The 18,743-nt window shown below is 50.7% G+C and overlaps 1 protein-coding gene across 5 annotated transcripts; it reads right to left on the bottom strand.

Annotated features, from left to right (window-relative positions):
- Positions 1 to 3,449: 3,449 nt before the first annotated feature.
- On the bottom strand, positions 3,450 to 18,527 carry NSDHL (NAD(P) dependent steroid dehydrogenase-like). 5 transcript variants are annotated; one of them, XM_064159297.1, is made up of 8 exons: positions 18,482 to 18,527; positions 17,401 to 17,451; positions 15,465 to 15,626; positions 13,135 to 13,281; positions 10,933 to 11,061; positions 10,024 to 10,166; positions 6,858 to 6,960; positions 3,450 to 5,673 (listed from the first exon to the last, which is right to left on the bottom strand). In XM_064159297.1, exons 2-8 carry the CDS (start codon positions 17,419 to 17,421, stop codon positions 5,338 to 5,340), a joined length of 1,041 nt encoding a protein of 346 aa, XP_064015367.1. In that variant the 5' UTR covers positions 17,422 to 17,451; positions 18,482 to 18,527; the 3' UTR covers positions 3,450 to 5,337. The 5 variants fall into 5 exon arrangements, with proteins under 5 accessions (XP_064015367.1, XP_064015366.1, XP_064015365.1 ...); XM_064159296.1 differs by having other exon boundaries at positions 18,463 to 18,518; XM_064159295.1 differs by having other exon boundaries at positions 18,444 to 18,516.
- Between the last annotated feature and the right edge of the window lie 216 nt (positions 18,528 to 18,743).

Consider the following 18,743-nt stretch of genomic DNA (forward strand, 5'->3'; position numbering starts at 1 on the left):
GTGAAGAGCCCAGCCAGGCTCTGTTGCAGGCAGGGGAGGAGAGAAGGCTAAGGGGAAACTTCATTGTATTTACCAGTCATAGAGGCAACTGAGTGAGTGAAGGGTCTGGAGAACAGCTCTACTGAGGGAGCTGGGGTTGCTTAGCCTGGAGAAGAGGAGGGCAAAAAGAGACCTCATTGCTCTCTATAACTCCCTGAAAGAAGGTTGGAGTGAGGTGAGGGTTGGTCTCTTCTCCCTAAAATCAGGTGAGAGGAGGCGAGGAAATGGCCTCAAATTGTGCCAGGGGAGGTTCAGGTTGGAGATTAGGACCAATTTCTTGCCTGCAGGAGTGGTCAGGCATTGGAACAGGCTGCCCAGGAAGGTGGTGGAGTCCCCATCCCTGGCAGTGTTCAAGAAATATGTGGCCATGGCACTTGGGGACATATTTTAACGGGCATGGTGGTGTTGGGCTGAAGGTTGGACTCGATGGTTTTCGAGGGCTTTTCCAACCCAATCAATTCTGTGACTAAGGAGGTGCTTATTTATTTCTCAGCCCCAGCTCAGCAAGCTGCCTCCAGGCTCTGAAGCCAACGAGCTGCCTTCCTCTGCCAGAACAAGGAGCAGGTTGCGCCATCGCTCAATCGGTGGAGCTGGCACTTGGCAGAGGCTTGCACAAGCCTTAGCGAAACTCAGTAAACACTTCTCTCTGTGCAGGAGCAGAAGACAGCCCACTCCTGCCAGCCTTGGCTCTGCAGGGCTAACAGGTGTGGGAACTCCTGCTGCTGCCTGCTCATCACCAGTATCAGCAGTGAGGAGCACGCACAAGGATCTACACAGGCCCTATGAGGAGAGGCTGAGGGAGCTGGGGGTGTTTAGCCTGGAGAAGAGGAGGCTCAGGGCAGAGCTCATTGCTGTCTACAACTAGCTGAAGGGAGGTTGTAGCCAGGTGGGGGGTGGCCTCTTCTCCCAGGCAACCAGCAATAGAACAAGGGGACACAGTCTCAAGTTGTGCCAGGGGAAGTACAGGCTGGATGTCAGGAGGAAGTTCTTCACAGAGAGAGTGATTGGCATTGGAATGGGCTGCCCAGGGAGGTGGTGGAGGCACCGTCCCTGGAGGTGTTCAAGAAAAGCCTGGATGAGGCACTTAGTGCCATGGTCTGGTTGACTGGCTAGGGCTGGGTGCTAGGTTGGACTGGATGATCTTGGAGGTCTCTTCCAACCTGGCTGATTCTATGATTCTATAAGAGGTGAAGCTCTCACAGAAGGGCCTCTGAGGACCCTGTGTTCACATCACTGAAGGTACTTAGTTTCCACAGTGACAACCACATGTGGTGCAAACGTCCTCCTCCACCTGAAACCTTCTACACACCCACCTGAGACTTGGCTGAAGTTTGTCTCTATGCCTTCTTGCCCAGTGGACATGCAAGGTCATTGCTGACCTGCTTTGTCATCAGTTGTTCCTCTTATCTGTTTGCAGGGATCAAAGCAAGCTACAGTTTCCCCTCTTTGGCACTGAGGTGTGTCTGGAGAGGAGCTTCCCTTGGTATCTCTCAGACTATAAAGCTTCTCCTCTGCATGTGCCCTCTGCAGCCTCCCTGTAAGAGAGGGGACACAGACTGTTCGGCATTGGAGAGACCTCATCGGTCACAGAACAGCTTGTGTGGGAAGGGACCTCCAGAGGTCATTTAGGCCAAGTCCCCTGCAGTAAACAGGGACACCCCCAACTAGTTAAGGTTGCTCAGAGTCCTATCAAGCTTGACCTTGAATATCTCCAGGGATGGGGCCTCCACTACTTCCCTGAGCAACCTGTTCCACCAGCCTCATAGCAAAAAACTTCCTCCTAATGTCCAACACCCTCTGCCATGGGCATCTTCAACTAGGCCAGGGTGCTCAAAGCCCCACTAAAGCCCTCAAAGTGCCCACAAAGGAGCTTTTGTTCCTCTCTCTTTCCTTCCCTCTCCTTTCTCCAGGGTAAGCACAGAAGCTATCTCCATTATCTCTCTTACTGCTTATCAAACCAAAACCTCTCTCAGGTCAGCAAAATTAGGAGCAGCAGTAAGAAAAAGCCAGGAGAGCAAAGTAAGAGAGATAAGAACTTTGACGAGAGCTTTGAAGTCTTTAGCAGCTCCTGGAGAGCATTAGTAAGAACAAGAGATGGCAGCAGCGTTTGACCCTAGACATTTGGAAGGAGCTGGTGATCACTTTGGCTTTGCAGCCCCCTGTTGGCTTGCTGACACTCACAGAAGATGAAGGTTGGGCAGAGGTGGCATGATAAACATATCCCAGGCAGGGAAGTAGAACCATAGAGTTGTTTTTGGTTGGAAGGGACCTCTAAGAGCCTCAACTTCAACCTAATACCAGCAGGGCCATTAAACCTTGTCCCAAAGTGCTATGTCCACAGCTTTCTTGAACATCTCCAGGGATGGTGATTCCACAACCTCCCTGGGCAGCCTGTTCCAATGCCTGAAAAGCACAGATGGATCTCTTTGGGCCTGCACAGAAAACACCAGTTGGGGTTTATGAAGGTGCTTACTGAGGTGAGAGGAGTTGAGGAAGAAGTTTGATCAGAGAAAGAGGCCCTGGCTAAAGTGAGGTTCTTCCTCTGTGGTGGCCAAGACTGAGGCACAGCAAGTTGTGCTCCACCACAGCAACAAAGCCTGTTTACTTCTGGGCTGGAAAACAGAAGCCTCTGAGGCTGCCAGGGGAAAGGCTGGGAAGTGACCTAATTATAGAGGGAGCACCAGGAGGAGCCAGCCCCAGCGTGATGCAAGGCTTCTCTCCGTGCCCAGCTCCGGGCAGCTGCTCCCCCCCACGCAGCCCAACCTCTGCCTTGCCCTTTTGGGGCTGAGCAGCCACATGAGGGAAACCAAGCTGCCTGCTGCTTTGCAGCCAGCAGGCTTCAACTTCCAGTGCCCCTTCTTTCTGTGGCACTTACTGGTTCTCACCTTCACCTCTTACCTGGACAGTCCTCTACAGACACAGTGAGAGGAGTTACCCTCCACTGGCACTGCGTCCAAGGACCCGGAGACAGCAGTTCTGGGGACTGATGGAAACTGCAGGGCCGATCTAGCTGGGAAATGCCATCTAGAGGTCACAACCTGCCCTCTTTTCTAGAGGAGACTCCACAACCTCCCCAGGCAGCCCGTTTCACAGCTCCAGCACCCTCACACCAAACCTGTTGAGCTCCAGTTTGTGCCCATTGCTCCTTGTCCCATCACTGAGAAGAGTCTGGCCCCATCCTCTTGTCCCCCACTCCTCAGCTCTTGCTGAGCATTGAGCAGATCCCATCTTAGGCTGCCCTTCTCCAGGCTGAGCAGACCCAGGGCTCTCAACCTTTCCTCCTCACAGAGATGCTCCAGCATCTTTATGTCCCCTCTTTGGCTCTGCAGTAGCTTCCAGTCTCCTTGAACAGGACAAAGCAGTGCTTGGACCCAGCATTCCAGACGTGGCCTCATTCTTCACCACAAGCATTCTTTTCAGGTCACAACTCATTTATTTTGCTCTCAGTGGGGCACTGGCACCCATTTACAGACACAGGGAGCCAAGAAAAGGTCTCCCCATCAACACCAAGTTTGTGCCAGTGTCTCAGGGACCAGGGTGATGAGACACTGGAACAGCTTGCCTCACAAGGTCGTGGATGGCCCCATCCTGGCAGTGTCCAAGGCCAGGCTGGACAAGGCCTTGAGCAACCTGATCTAGTGGAAGCTGTCCCTGCCCATGGCAGGGAGGTTGGGGCTAGATGATGCTGAAGGTGCCTTCCAATCCAAACCATTCCATGAATCTATGACACAGCTCAGATCTTAGAGAGCAGCCTCTGACTACCATCAAGATGGGCTGGAAGCTGACAGAAGAAACCCTAAGGAACCACAGGGCTTGTTTTGAATAAGTCTCTGAAGAATTGAACTCTGGAATTGAAACTTTAAATATTTAACTCTACAAACTGGGGGGGAGGGGGGAATAGAAAGCCAAGGTGACTGACCAGTGCAAACCAGAACTGTCCAAGCAACTGCCCAGTAGTTACTGCAAGATCAAGCAAGGCAAACCCAGCCAACTGTTGAAGCAGCAAATAACAACTGCCAGAAAAAGCAGCTGCCAGGGGTTGAGGCTGAGCTAAATGCAGAGAACTGGTTCTGGTTTAGCTCAAACCAGGACAAAAGTTCAACATAAAACTCTCCAAACCTCATTTCTCCAGGACTCCTGCAGCACATGGAGCAACTAGAAGAAGTTAAAGCTCCTTGAGGGAGGCAATTCTGCAACTGGAAACACCAAAACTCCTGGGGAGCCAGGAAGTGGCAGAGAGGGAAGCTCCAACTCTACTCTAAACCCTTCATTTAAAACCAAATCAGAACTGGAGCACTTAAAATAAATTACAGGGCAAAAGGCACTTAATCTAAATGTCAAACTAAGCAGCTTGGAGAATTTGCTAACCCTTTTCTTGGGGGGAAAAAAACGTTTCTTCATGTACTAAGTGGTCAAAGCAAAAAAAAAAGATCACCATTCCCAGCAATAAGATGTCAGAGAAGATCAGAGCTTAGCAAAGGAGCATCTTCCAACCCATGCAGCTCTTGTGGGGAAGACAGCCATGGTGAAATAAGAAGTGGTGACTGACCACAGTAAGAGTTTCTCCCTCCCAGAAGGAATGATTAAAGTCCTGTTCATGCTGAGATGCTCAGAATGGGCTCTGCCCTCTCACAGATGGACCACAGTGGTAGGAAGTCATCTCTTCATGATTTATTTGGGTTGCTTTTGATCAGAAACAGGCTCCTGCAGAAACAAAGGCCCATGCTTCCCTTGCAGAGAGAAGCCTCTTCTCAGGTTTCCTTCTGATGCTGCAGCAAGAAGCCAAAGAATCCTGGAGGGAATAACAAAACTCTCTTCAGTGACTGAAGAGATGGTGGCAGAGCTCCATGATTTTTTTTTTGGCACGAGCCTCTTGCCTAGCAAAAAATGCCAAACCACAGAGAGGAACCAGTCCCAAGAAGTGTTTCATTCCCCAGTCTGCAGCTCTTGGAGGAGGTGGCTGTTATCACCAGAGCAACAAAACAGAGGAGGGTGGGGAGAGAAGGTGAAGGAATGCTGAGGACTGAAGAGGGCACGGCAGGGTGTTTGGTCACAGTCCACAGGGTTCAGAAGCTGCTTCAAACCAAGAAGTCACATCAAAGGACAGAACTGTCAGCACAGCCACAACGTGAGGTGGGGGGATTAGCCCAGATAAAATCATCTTGATAATAGGGAGGAGGAGGAAGGGCTTGAGGAGAACTCCCTTTGCCAGAGAATCAGTGACATTTGCTGCAGTTTTCACAGGAGATGTCAAAGGAATTACAAAAATCAAGTAGAAAAGAATCCATGGAGGACTTGTCAGGCCTTAGCCCTGCGTAGCTGGGGGTAGCTCTGCACAGTCCTCTCTATTGCTTCATCCAAGCTCACTACTGGTTTGTAGCCCATGTCCCTTTTGGCTCGTTCACAGCTATAGTAGTGAAAAGTTCCAGCTAAGGCCACCCTCATCGGGGTGAAAGTGGCCTTGATGGTGACCAGTGGCTTGAGCAACCACAGCAGCAGAGAGAGGAAGAGGGCCAGGTAATAGGCCAGCCAGTAGGGAATGTGGTACTTGGGAGGGTCGTAGTTCAAGCCAGTCAAGATGCGGGACATGAAAGTCCAGAAGGGGACCGGCTCATCGTTTGTGATGTGAAAAGCCTGCAAGAGAGGAAGACACAAAGCCAGATGACAAAACCATTGTGGTTTTCAGCACCTTGTCCCTCTGGTGGCCTGAACTGTGTTTATGCTGAGGGGACTGACATGCCTGAGCTGTGGGAGAACTCTGTCATGGGAAGCTGCTTCGCACTGACCACCTCTGACTGAGAAGCGATGAGGTCCTTCTTTGCTAAGAAAGTCAGACACTTCATGGAGTGCTTTGGGTTGGAAGGGACCTTCCAGTTCCACTCCCCTGCCGTAGGCAGGGACACCTTCCACTAGCCCAGGTTGCTCAAGGCTTCATCCAGCCTGGCCTTGAACATCTCCAGGGAGGGGGCATCCACAACCTCCCTGGGCAACCTGTGCCAGTGTCTCTGTATCCTCAGTGTAAGGAATTTCTTCCTCATATCCAGCCTACATCTCCCCTCCTCTAGCTTCAACACTGCAAACACCCCAACATTTCTGACACTGCAAAGCTTCAGATCACTCATAAATGCTCAAACTGAATGACACAGCACAAAGCAAACACATTAGGACACACCCAGAGCATGGAGATGCCATGACCATCTATAGAAGTTTCTCCTGTTGCAAGCTCCAGCATATAAGCTCAATACCCATGGTTCTTATGGAGGCATCTTGGCTGCCCACAAATCCTTCTGGATTTCCATGCTGTAAGCTTCTTGTGAAAGAAGTTCAAGTTTCTTCATACATCTTAGAATCATTTAGGTTAGAAGAGAACTTTAAGCTCATGGAGTCCAACCCTTAACCAAACACTGCCAAGTCACGGCGCAGCCATGTCCCTTGGCACCACATCTCCATGTCTTTGAAGCCCCTCCATGGATGAGGACCCCACCACTGCCCTGAGCAGTCTGGGCCAGACCTTGACAACCTCTTCCAGGCAGAAATTGTTCTTCCTGTCCAACTTAAAGGCTCCTGGGGCAACTTGAGGCCCATATGGTTGCACACAACAGTCACTAGATGAGGAACCATTGCTTATGCCCACAGACAGAAAACTCTGCCCCATCTGTGTGTGCTGGCTCCTCTCATCTCCCAGATGAGAAAAAAAAATCAGCAGACAAAAAAGTCAGCAGAAACTACAGAGCAGGCACTTGAAGCCAAGCAAGGCTTGCAGATGAAGCTCAGCTAGTGGACACCCACTCCTCTCTCCTCACTAGGTCCTTACTTACCTTCCCGCACAGGGGAGAGCCCTTCTGAAGGTTTTCTGCAGCCAGGATGTGTCCATGGACCACATTTTCCACATAGGTGAAGTCTACCAAGTTCTTCCCATCCCTGCATGGAGAACAGGAAGAAGTTAGCTGAAAATCTGCTGTGGCTGAAGGAAGAACTTTCACACAAGGTCTGTTTACTCCAAGGTTCCTCTTCTCCCACTCTCTTGTGCTGCAACTTCAGGCTATATCCCATCAGAGAGGTGAAACTGCTCATTTTGGAGAGCTCAGCTCTCAAGGCCCTCAAAATTTACATTCCTGCAGCAGCACCACTTTACACCTCACAGGTTCCCAAGTTTGTGGGTGTTGCAGGTCCTGGAATCAGCAAAGAGTGATCCACAGAAGCAGAACAAAGAAAAAGAGAGTTGGTAGCTGGCAGGAAGAAAGTCACTTCAGGACAAGCTTTCAATTAAAACTTTCTTGGCTCATGAAATTCTAACTTAGTCCCCTCAATAAGCCAACCTCAGTCCTGGCTGGAGTAGATTTAACTCACTGTGAGACATCTATTTCTACACAGGCACAGAAAATCAATCTGCTGTCACCTCCTAGAGTCCAACTAAATCAGACAAATGGGTTGTTACAAAATCACCACCACACTCCTCTGGCCATAAAACCAGGATTGCCACACTCAAGCATTCTCAGTGTCCTGCTCTGAGCCAGACCAGGGCTGATTCTGGTCAGCATGGGACTTCCTGGGGTGTATTAAGAAGAGTGTATCCAGCAGATCAAGGGAGGTTCTCCTTTCCCTCTACTATGCCCTGGTGAGACCCCATCTTAAGTACTGGGTTCAGTTTTGGGCTCCCCAGTTGAAGAGGGACAGGGATCTGCTGGAGAGGGTCCAGTAGAGGGCTACAAGGGTGATTATGGGAGTGGAGCACTGCCTGATGAGCAGAGGCTGAGGGACCTGGGCCTTTTTTAGTCTGCAGAAAAGAAGACTGAGAGGGGATTTAATAAATGTTTATCAATATTTGAGTGCTGGGAGTCAGAAGGGGGGGACAGGCTCTGCTCACTTGCTCCCTGGGATAGGACAAGGAGCAATGGATGTAAGTTACAGCAAAGGAGGTTCCACCTCAACACAAGGGGGAACTTCTTTACTGTAAGGGTCACAGAACACTGCAACAGGCTCCCCAGGGAGACTGTGGAGTCTCCTTCTCTGGAGACTTTCCAGGCCTGACTGGATGCGTTCCTGTGTGATCTGAGCTAGATTGAATGGTCCTGCTCTGGCAGGGGGGTTGGACTCGATGATCTCCTTGGGTCCCTTCCAACCCCTGGCACCCTGAGCTCCTGTGATCCCAGCTCAGGCTGTGCTCAGTGAGGCACTTTTTGAATTTCAGAGGCTGCTTCTAGCAGGGAGAAGCTGATGGGAAGAGCTCCTGCCAAGAGCTGGGCTGCAGAAAGGCTCTGCTTTGGCCTTGCCTCTGGGCATACCAAGGGCACTGCCCCATCTTGTGCCCCACTTTGGAGGTAGGAAGGCAGAGGTGGCACCTGTGGGGAAGAGCAGACAGGACAGGTGACCCTCAATTGCCCAACAAGGGATTCCATAGCATCTTCAGAGGGTCTCCAGGAGACAGCTGAGGAATCAGCAGGGCCAAGTCTCTTCTTCACTGTCCAGTGTCCCAGGGGACTTTCCTTCTGCCCTCCATCCTGATCCCTGTCTTCCTGAATCCAGCTCCTGAATCTGTTTCTCATCTGTTTCTGAGTCCAATCTGGGACTTGCCCAGTGCCTGCCCCAGCATCAGTGGTGCCAATGGTGACCTCATTGCCATCAGGAGTTGGGTTCCATGTCAGTTTTTTGTCCCTTTGTCTCTATTTCATGCGATTGTTCTTTTTGCCCTTCCAGCTGCTTTAGTTTCTTTCCCACCCCAACAGTCTCTCTCCTTTCTTCCCTTTGGGAAGCAGAATTGTTCCAGACAGCCCAACCCTGACCCTTGACAGCTGCTCACTGACCAGTTTATGAGGTCATTTCAGGGCTGAACTGTAAGAATTAGGACCAAAAAAAACCCTCTCCAAAACCTCTCTTCCCTTCTTTCCCTCTACCCTAGGCACACAGCCCCATGTGCAGACACAAACAAAGTAGTTCTTTGCATATAACAGAACTCTTCCCTAAATTAAAGAGCACATTTCAAGAGCACAAAACAACAAATAAAAACATTCCTAGTAGTAAGCTTGGACTGTTCCTTGCTCTGAGATTTCTGTGGTCCACTGGACTCTCTGCAAGGCTCAATAGCTTTGATGTTGTACTCAGAAACATGTAAACCCTGCCATAAAGGCTTCTTAATTGCAAGAATCTCAGATGGCACAAATGTCTATTAATTAAATTAGCAGCATGCAGCCTGAGCTCTCTCATGTCTACAAGCGCAGCTCTTCAGGCAAGGCAAAGGCAGCTTGAGCCACTCATCTGTCTGCATGATGAACACTCACCCTCTGAGTGCATGAATCCCTCAGATTTTAGACACAGAATGCTCAATTCTCCTCATGGACCTCTCATTTCTCCTTCCTTTCCTTCCCTTCTCCCTCCCTCCTCCTTCCTTCTTTTTCCTTTTCATTCTCTTCCTTCCTTGACCTCCTCCTACTTCTTTCATTTTCCTTTTCTTATTTGACCTTTATTCTGCTTCTCCTTCCCCTTCCTTCTTCCTACTTCCTTCTCCTTTCTCTCCTTCCATCCTTCTCCTTTCCTTTCCCTCCTTTCTTCCCCTTCCTTCTCCTTTTCCTTCTCTTCTTTCCTTACCTTTATTCTGTTTCTCCTTCCTCCCCTCCTTCCCCTTCCTTCTTCCTACTTCCTTCTCCTTTCTCCCCTTCCATCCTTCTCCTTTTCTTTGCCTCCTTTCTTCCCCTTTCTTCCTTCTCCTTTCCCTCCCCTTCCTTCCTTCCTTCCTTCCTTCCTTCCTTCCTTCCTTCCTTCCTTCCTTCCTTCCTTCCTTCCTTCCTTCCTTCCTTCCTTCCTTCCTTCCTTCCTTCCCCTTTCTTTGCCTTCTCCATCAATGGAAAATGGCTCATAAGAGGAAAAAATATCCTCGTTTCTACTCCACAATACCACTCTTGCTTTAACATTATTCCCTTCCACAAGGGCCTTGTAGGTTCAGCACCAGTTTTACTAGAAGCCACTCAGTGCCTGAGCCTTGCTCACCCAATGATGAACTTCATTTTGCCACTCTTAGCTGCCTGGATGAGGATGGGAACCAGCTGAGGGTCTCTAGGTCCAAATATTCCATGGGGACGAATAGCAGTAGTGAAGAAATTCTTGGCTGGGTCATTTGCACTGAGCACTTCCTGCAGGGACAAAGAAAGAAAACCAAAATCAGGAGAGAGAAAGGTCTCCCTACCCCAGACCAAGGCAGCCCTTGGGAACAGGACGATGAGTGAGTTCCCAAAGGAAGAAGGGAGGAAGGAGGAAGGGAGGGAGGAAGACGAGAACAGCAGGAGAAGAGGTCCCCAACCCCTCCAGACTTTCCCCTTTGTACTGAGCATGATGTTTATGGTCTGGAGCCAACTTGGGGCACCTGTCCTGGCTTCTGTCCCTCCCAGCTTAATCTAAAGTGCTAGTGGCCTGCAGCCCATGGCAGGCCTAGGATTCCATCCCAGTGAAACCAGTACAAGCATCCACAGGAGACAACTGACTACTATGTGGAGTGCTAGAGAGCTGCCCAGAAAGCAACTCCTGGAGCAAATCATCAGCCTGCCTCAGGAGATGGACATAGGTCACCTGGGAAAGATCCAAGTGGCAGCCACCTGTCATCCTTCTGTGGCCAGAACAACCAACCCCAGAGCTCACTGAGGGTGAGGGCTGAGATCAGGCTGGCTTCTCTAAAACAAAGGGAATTTTCTCTGTCAGCTGCATTCTGGCAGCCATTGCTAGAAGTGACTTCCTTTGTGATCCCAAGAAGGAGACATTTCTTATCATGAAGAGAGATTCTGGAGGGCAAAGGAGATCTGTTGAGTCTCGAGGGGTCCCTTGTGTCCACCAGGTCATGCCCTACTTCACAAGGGCAACTTTAGGCACTGAGCAAAGCAACATCAACCATATGATACCAAATACCTTCTCCTGTAGGATCTTGGTCTCTGTGTAGTAGTCAATAGGCTTTTTGGCATAAGGGAGGTCTTCAGAGCCATTTTTTATGTCTGTGCCCTCAAAAACCACGCTGGCACTGCTAGTTAACACCAGCTTCTGCAAGAGAAGGGACAGACAAGGGTTGTTCAGAGCCCAAGACAAAGGGGACATTATTTACAGAGGCTGAGTGAGGACAATGATGGTGTTTAATCAACTGATTCTACAGATAATGATCTGGAGGGGGTTGAGGCAACCTCAGGGAGTCTGCAGATGACAGCAAGATGGGAGGAGTGTTGGTCTGCTGGAGGGTAGGGAGGCTCTACAGAGGGATCTGCTCAGGCTGGATCAGTGGGCTTCAATAAGGCCAAGTGCTGAGTCCTGCACTGGGGTCACAACAGCTCCATGAATCTCCAGGCTCGGGCCAGAGTGCCCAGTGAAACTGTCCAGTGAAAAAGGACCTGGGGGTGGCAGCTGACAGCACCTAGAGATGAGCCTACAGTGTGCCCAGTTGGCCAAGAAGCCAGCGTGCTGGCTTGGATCAGTAATAGCATGGCCAGCAGAACCAGGACAGGGATTATCTCCCTGTACTCAGCAGGGGTAAGGCCAACACCCCAAATCCTGGGTTTGGTTTTGGGCCCCTCACTCCAAGAAGGACATTAAGGGGATGCAGCATGTCCAGAGAAGGGCAATGAAGCTGGTGAAGAGCCTGGAGAACAGGGCTGGTGAGGAGAAGCTGAGGGAGCTGGAGGTGTTCAGCCTGGAGAAAAGGAGGCTGAGACCTTCTGACTCTCTCTACAGCTCCCTGAAAGGAGGTTGGAACCAGGTGAAGGTTGGTCTCTCTCCTCTGTAGAACCAAATGATAGGACAAGAGGGAATGGCCTGAAGTTGCAGTTTCAACTGAACATTAGAAGAAACTTCTTCACTGAAAGTGTTCTCAAAGCTTGGAGCAGGCTCCCCAGGGAGGTGGTTGAATTCCCATCCCTGGAGGGGTTTCAGAGAGGCAGAGATCTTTAAGATCTTTTCCAACCCAAACAATCCCATGATTCCATGACTCTCTAATCAACCACATCTAGAAGAATGTGGGCTAACAGGTGATCTAATGCAGGATGTCCCTGCTCACTTCAGGGGCGTTGAACTAGATGACCTTTGGAGGTCCCTTCCAGCCCAAACCATGAGTCTGTGATCCGAAGCTGCAGGTAGGAAAGCTCCCACTGCTTTAATTGACTCTGACACATTGTTCTGCACTACCTGAAGGGGATTAAAACGTTTCCAGAAACATCTGGGGAAGGCAGTCAAGGGAAAAAAAACACCTCCAGGAAAATCAGAGAGTCCTCTTGGCTTGGCATATGCCAGCTTTTGACAGGTAATGAGTGTTTGGGAGATTTGCTCATCATGACAATCACAGTATCACCCAGATTGAAAACAGAAAGTTCTTATCTTGGGGTTTGTTGGCTAAAAATGTACCCCTGGTGGCTTGAAGACAGGAAGGCAGTGATGTATGTGAGAAACCAGGCACACTTGGTTTGAAACAAGGTCTACATTGTAACACAGTAGCTGACTGGAGCCAAGAAGCTCCAGCCAGACATAGCTCCTCACTCTGACATTGAGCCAGACTAAGCCTGAAGGTAAACACCACGTGGCCTGTTCCCTACAAGCTCCTTGCACAAAGAGAGGGAACACCCAACAAAAAAAGAGATTGTGGGGCTGAAGGTCTGATGTGACACATCACTCAGTTCTAAACCCTTCTTCATTTGTACATGGGCACTGTGGAACCACAGTCACTGAATGCTAGTGGATGGAAGGGACCTTTGGAGATCATTCAGTTCAATGCCCTGTGAAAGCAGGGACACTGGCAGCAGGATCACAATGGCCAGGTAGGTTTGGAAGCTCTCCAGAGAAGACTCCACAATCTCTCTGGGCAGTCTGCTCCAGACCTCCAGCACTTTCATGCCAAAGTTTCTCCTCCTGCTCAGGTGGATCCTCCTGGGTTCCAGTTTGTGCCCACTGCCCCTTTTCCTGTCCCTGGGCACCACTGAGAAGAGTCTGGCCCCATCCTCTTGCCCCTCACAGTTCCTTTATCTGTTGCTGAGCATCAGATCCCCTCTCAGGCTGCTGTTCTGCAGGCTCAACAGCCCCTGGGCTCTTTGCCTTTGCTCCTCACAGAGATGTTCCAGTCTGGGCTGCTCTTACCTGAACTCCAGCTTCTTTGCAGGCCTCAATGACTGCTTTGGTTCCCATGAAATTCACCTTATAGAACAGGTCCTTGTTGTCACTGGAAGGTGCTGGTGACGCGCAGTGAAAAGCCACTGACACACCTTGTAAAGCTGGGAGCAAAGCCTGGAAGATACAAGGCATGAGACAGCAGTGAGGTGACAGCAGTGAGGACTACTCAGAGAGGAAAAAGAGGAAGGAAATAAGAGTTCCTTGTTGCACAGAAAGAAAATTGCTGCATTTCAAGTCACCACAGCCAGCACAGGCAAGTCCAACCTAGTAGCTTTCTCTGGTGGAGTCACTACAGCAGTGGAGAAGGGAATCATAGAATGGTTGAGGCTGGAAGTGAGCTCTAGAGATCAGTCTCATAGGAAGAGCTCTAGATGTTGTCAATCTAGACCTCTGTAAGGCCTCTGACATGATCCCAAACAACACTTTTCTCTCTGAATTGGATTTGATGTGGGACTGTTTAGGGGATAATGGATTGGTTGAATGGTTGCATCCTGAGGGTAGTGGTCAATGGATTGATGTCCAGATGGAGATCAGTGACAAGTGGTATCCCTCAGGGGTCTATAGTGGGACTAGTGCTGTTCAGTAGCTTCATCAGTGATGTAGACAGTGAGATTGAGTGAACCCTCAGCAAGTGTGCAGATGACACCCAGCTGAGTGGTGCAGGTGATGTGCCAGAGGGATGGGATCCATCCAGAGAGACCTGGACAAGCTGGGGAAGTGGGACTGTGAACCTCATGAGCTTCAACAAGGCAAAGTGCAAAGTCCTGTACTTGAGTCAGGACAACTCCTAGAGTAGTCCATCTTGGAGAAGAGAAGGCTCCAAGGAGACCTTATGGTGGCCTTTCAGGACTTCAAGGGGGCCTACTGGAAAGCTGGGGACAGACTTTGGAGCAGGGCCTGTTGTGACAGGACAAGGGGTGATGGTTTGCACTGAAAGAGGGAGCTTGAGACTGGAGAGAAGGGAGAAATGGTTGACCCTGAGGGTGGTGAGAACCTGGCCCAGGTTGCCAGAGAGGTGGCAGATGCCCAACCCTGGCACTATTGCAGGTCAGGTTGGTTGGGGCTCTGAACAACCTGCTCTAGTTGCAGATGTCCCTGCTGACTGCAGGGGATTGGACTGGATGAGCTTTGAAGATTCCTTGCCACCCAAATAACTTTGGGATTGTGTGATTCCTCTGTGATTCCTGTTCCTTCCATGAGGGTGAGCAGCTGGAAGAGTCCAACTTCCAGGACCCTCACAACATCCTCACCTTGTGAGGCAAAACCACACTACCTCACCTCTTCTTTCCAGGGAAGAACCTGGGAACCTTCAGACACCTGGAGGCTACCTAGACTGAGCAACTTGCAGTAGCAAGGTATGAGACTTAAAATGCCCTTAAGATAGAAAACTCATCTGGTAGCAGGTCCAACAGCCAGCAGAGCCCCAGGCACAAAGCTCAGACATGACACTTCATACTGGTGGGGAGACATCTCCTCACAGGGCAAACAAATGCTCCTGCTGAGGCTCAGAGGCACGACTGAGCTAAGGCAGGAGGATCTAGCTGTGAGGAATGATGTGTTCTGCCCTTCTCCTGCAGCTGAGGAGAAGCAGGAGAGCAGCCACAAGCCATTACCATCAGGGGCTGTAATTAGGTAAGTAGTGTGAAGTTGGGCTAACGGCCATGCAGATCACACCAACAAGCTGTGCTCTGTGCAGCTCCAAGCAGACACCAAGAGCATCTTCAGTGTTCTAGAGGAGGGTTCTACAGACAACTGCTTAGGCTATGAGACTTCAGAAGAGGTTGAGGAGCACAGCTACATACCCTTTAAAACCTCTGCAACACCTTCAGGTGGTTTAGAATCAGAGCATCACAGAATGGCTTTGGTCGGAAGAGACCTTAAAGGATATAGAGCCAAACCATCAACCCAGCACTGCTAGGTCTCCCCTAAAGCATAGCTCTTAGCACCACACCTTGATGGCTTTGAAACCTCCACCACTGCCCTGGGCAGCCTGTTCCAGGCCTTGACAACCTCAGGGAAGAAATTGTTCCTCGTGTCCCACCTAAACCTCCTCTGGGGCAACTTGAGGCCATTCATTCTCATTCTATCACTTGTTCCTTGGGAGAACAGACCAACCCCACCTGGCTCCAACCTCCTTTCAAGGAGTTGTAGAGTGCCAGAAGGTCTGCCCTCAGCCTCCTTTTCTCCAGGCTGAACAACCCCAGTTCCCTCAGCTGCTCCTCGACCTGTCTTCTGGACACAGGACTTAGTGCTATCCCTTCCACCTGCCCATGCTATGAGTTGCTGTCACTCTGTACCTCTTTGTCACAAAGGTCTCCCAGGAAGAACTTCACTCTGTCATTGTCAAATCTCTTCTGAATGTCAAACACGTTGACCTCGTAGCCCTTCTCCAGGAGCTTCTCCACCATGTGCTGGCCTAAGAATCCTGACCCACCAATCACTGTGCACTTCTTACCAGCCTGCAGAGACAGGGAGAAAAGCACTTGAGCAGCAGAGATATAGCAACAGGCTGATCTGAGCATCTCAAGGTCACAGAATCCCAGCATGGATTGGAAAGGATCTCTGGAGATCATTCACTGCTAAAGCAGGGACACCTACACCAGCTCGTCCAGGACCACAATGGCCAGATGGGGGCTGGAAGCACTGCAGAGAAACTGCTCTGGGCAGCCTTCTCCAGGGCTCCAGCACTCTCATGCCAAAGAAGTTCCTTATCATGGTCAGATAGAACCTCCTGGGTTCCAGTTTGTGCCCATAGTCTCTTGTCCTATTACTATACACCACTAAGAAGAGTCTGGCCCCATCCCCTTGCCCTCCACACTTTAGCTCTTGCTGAGCACTGAGAAGATCCCCTCTGGGGCTGCTCTTCTGCAGGCTCAACAGCCCCAAGTCTTCATGTGCTGAGATTTTGTTTTGGTAGGATTCAGCTTCACAACCCAGTGGGTCCTGTAGTAGGGAAGAAAAAGTGGAACTGCCTGCAACAAACCCTGCTCTGATTCCAAAGCAACAGGATCTGCTTCAGCTACAGGACACAGGTAACTCAGGACACTCAAAGTGTCACCTTTAGTAAGGACAAAACCATTTTCAGAACATGTGAAGCTTGGGCTTTTTCAGAGACATGAAAGCAAACAGGTTGAGGCAAAGATTGTCTTCTTTCAGCTGGTCATGAGTGCTTCTTTTACTTTGAAAACAACCCTTTTGAAATGTCTGGAGTTACTAATTAACAGAGTCCAGTCTGCTCACTGGTCTAACTGGGCTGAGACTGAAGATCTCCCCACCAACACAGAAAGCATAAGCAATGAGCCTAAGGAAGCTTTTCTGCCCTGGATGGAAAAATGTATTCCTTATTTTAATTCACAAACCCCACCTCTGCAGCTGCACTTTGAGCTGAAAGGAATTTGAACCCCAACAAGCCACACAAAGGTGACAACTGTTCAGCAAGTTCAGCAGCTTCTGGCTTTTCTACATCCTTCAACAGAGCTTCTGCTCAAAGTGCTGCTGTTTTACTCCTCAGCTTCCTGATCCTCTAAATGCCACCACATCCCTCCACTTTGCACCTCCTTGGGTGCAGCCTTTTCAGCTCCACTTCAAAGGGCAGTTGTTCCACTCCAGGATTTCTGTGGTCTTCTCCTGCACCTTCCTCACTAAAAGGGGAATGCTCGAGCTGCACATTGCACTTCCATGTGCTGAGCCAAAGTTCTAAGGCGGCAGCACAACGCCCTCTGCCTGGCTCCAAACATCAGGGTTATCTTCTCAGGCTGAATCCCAGCAGGGAGGGGGTTGAAAGGGACCTCTGGAGATCATCTAGTCCAAAGCAGAGGCACCCACAGCAGCTCACCCAGGATCACAATGTCCAGCTGGGTGTGGAAACTCTCCAGAGAAGGAGACTCCACAACCTTTCTGGGCAGCCTGCTCCAGGCCTCCAGCACCTTCACACCCAAGAAGTTTCTCCTCCTCTTAAATTATAGAATCATACAATTGTTTTGGTTGGAACAGATCTCCAAGATCATTAAGTCCAACCATCAACCTAACACCACCATGGCCATTAAACCCTGTCTCCAAGTGCCATGTCCACATGTTTCTTGGGATCCAGGGATGGTGACTCCACCACCTTCCTGGGCAGCCTGCCCCAGTGCCTGAGCAGTCTTGCAGGAAAGAAATTGTTCCTAATATCCCACCCAACCCTCCCCTGGCACAGTTCCAGGTCGTTCTCTCTCCTATCAATCCTCAACTCACCGATCTGAGGCGTGTGGCCATTCTGCAGATGGTTCTCTGCCAAGCTGATTCCTTGAAAACAAGAGAATGTTGCTTTATTCAGAGCACAAGACTTTGGAGAACACATTTCTGGTTGCAGCAATGAAGGTTTGAAGCCATTATTCTAAAGCAGAAGGCTGCAGTGGGCTGACAGTCATGCAAATCATAAGCTCTGCTCTGTGCATCTTCAAGCAGATCTCAAGTGTATCTTCAAAGTTCCAGAGGAAACTGTTAGGGATATCAGAGAGAGAAAGGCTGAACCTGTGCAATGCCTTCAGGTGGTTTAGAATCAGAGCATCACAGAATGCTTTGGATTGGAAGTGATCTTTATGATGATTAAGTCCAACCATTAACCCAGCATTACAAGGATGCCACTAAACCATGGCCCTCAGCACCACATCTCCATGGCTTTGAAACCCCTCCAGAGGTGGGGACTCCACCACTGCTCTGGACAGCCTAGGCCAGCACTTGACAACCTTTTGGGCAACGAAATTGTTCTTCATGTCCAAACTAAACCTCCCCTAGGGCAACTTGAAGCCATCTCCTCTTGTCCTGTTACTTATTCTTTGGCACAAGAGACCAACTCCCAGCTGGCTCTAACCTTCTCTCGGGGAGCTGCAGAGAGCCATGCCTCCCCTCATCCTCCTTTTCTCCACACTCAGCGACCCCAGCTCCCTCAGCTGCTCCTCACCAGCACTGCTCTCCAGCTTCCATGCCACTCTTTGGACCCGCTCCAGCGTCTCAGTGTCCTTCTTGGAGTGAGGGTCCCAAACCTGGCCCCAGGATCCAAGGTGTGGCCTCTCCAGTGCCCAGTACAGAGGGACAATCCCTGCCCTGACCCTGCTGGCCGCAGTGTGACTGCTCCGAGCCAGGATGCTGTTCAGCACACACTGGCTCGTCTTCACCCGCTGCTGGACCAGCCGCCTCAGGTCCTTTCCCAGTCGCAGGCCTGACAGCGTCCCCCTCACCTCATTGCAGCCCCCCCGGCCCTTCCCCAGCGCCTCACCGGACCGCTCCCCACGCACCGGACCGCTCCCCACGCACCGGACCGCTCCCCACGCACCGCGCCGCCGCCGCCGCCTCAGACCCTCCTCAAACGCCCTCAGCTCGGCCCCGCCTCCGGCATCGCCGCGCACCAATCCGTGTGCACGATTCCACAGGCCCCGCCCACGCCGGCGCTCCACCGCCCTCACGCCCTGGGCTGAGCATCGCGCCAGCCTCGGAGCGAGCGCTGATTGGTCAGAATGCTCCTCCCATCGACCAATCGCGGAGCTGTTCTCCTTGCCCGGCCCCTCTTGGACCCGTCCCATAGATCTCTAAACCAA

This window comes from Pogoniulus pusillus, chromosome 19 (assembly GCF_015220805.1).
Source record: "Pogoniulus pusillus isolate bPogPus1 chromosome 19, bPogPus1.pri, whole genome shotgun sequence".
NCBI lineage: Eukaryota > Metazoa > Chordata > Aves > Piciformes > Lybiidae > Pogoniulus > Pogoniulus pusillus.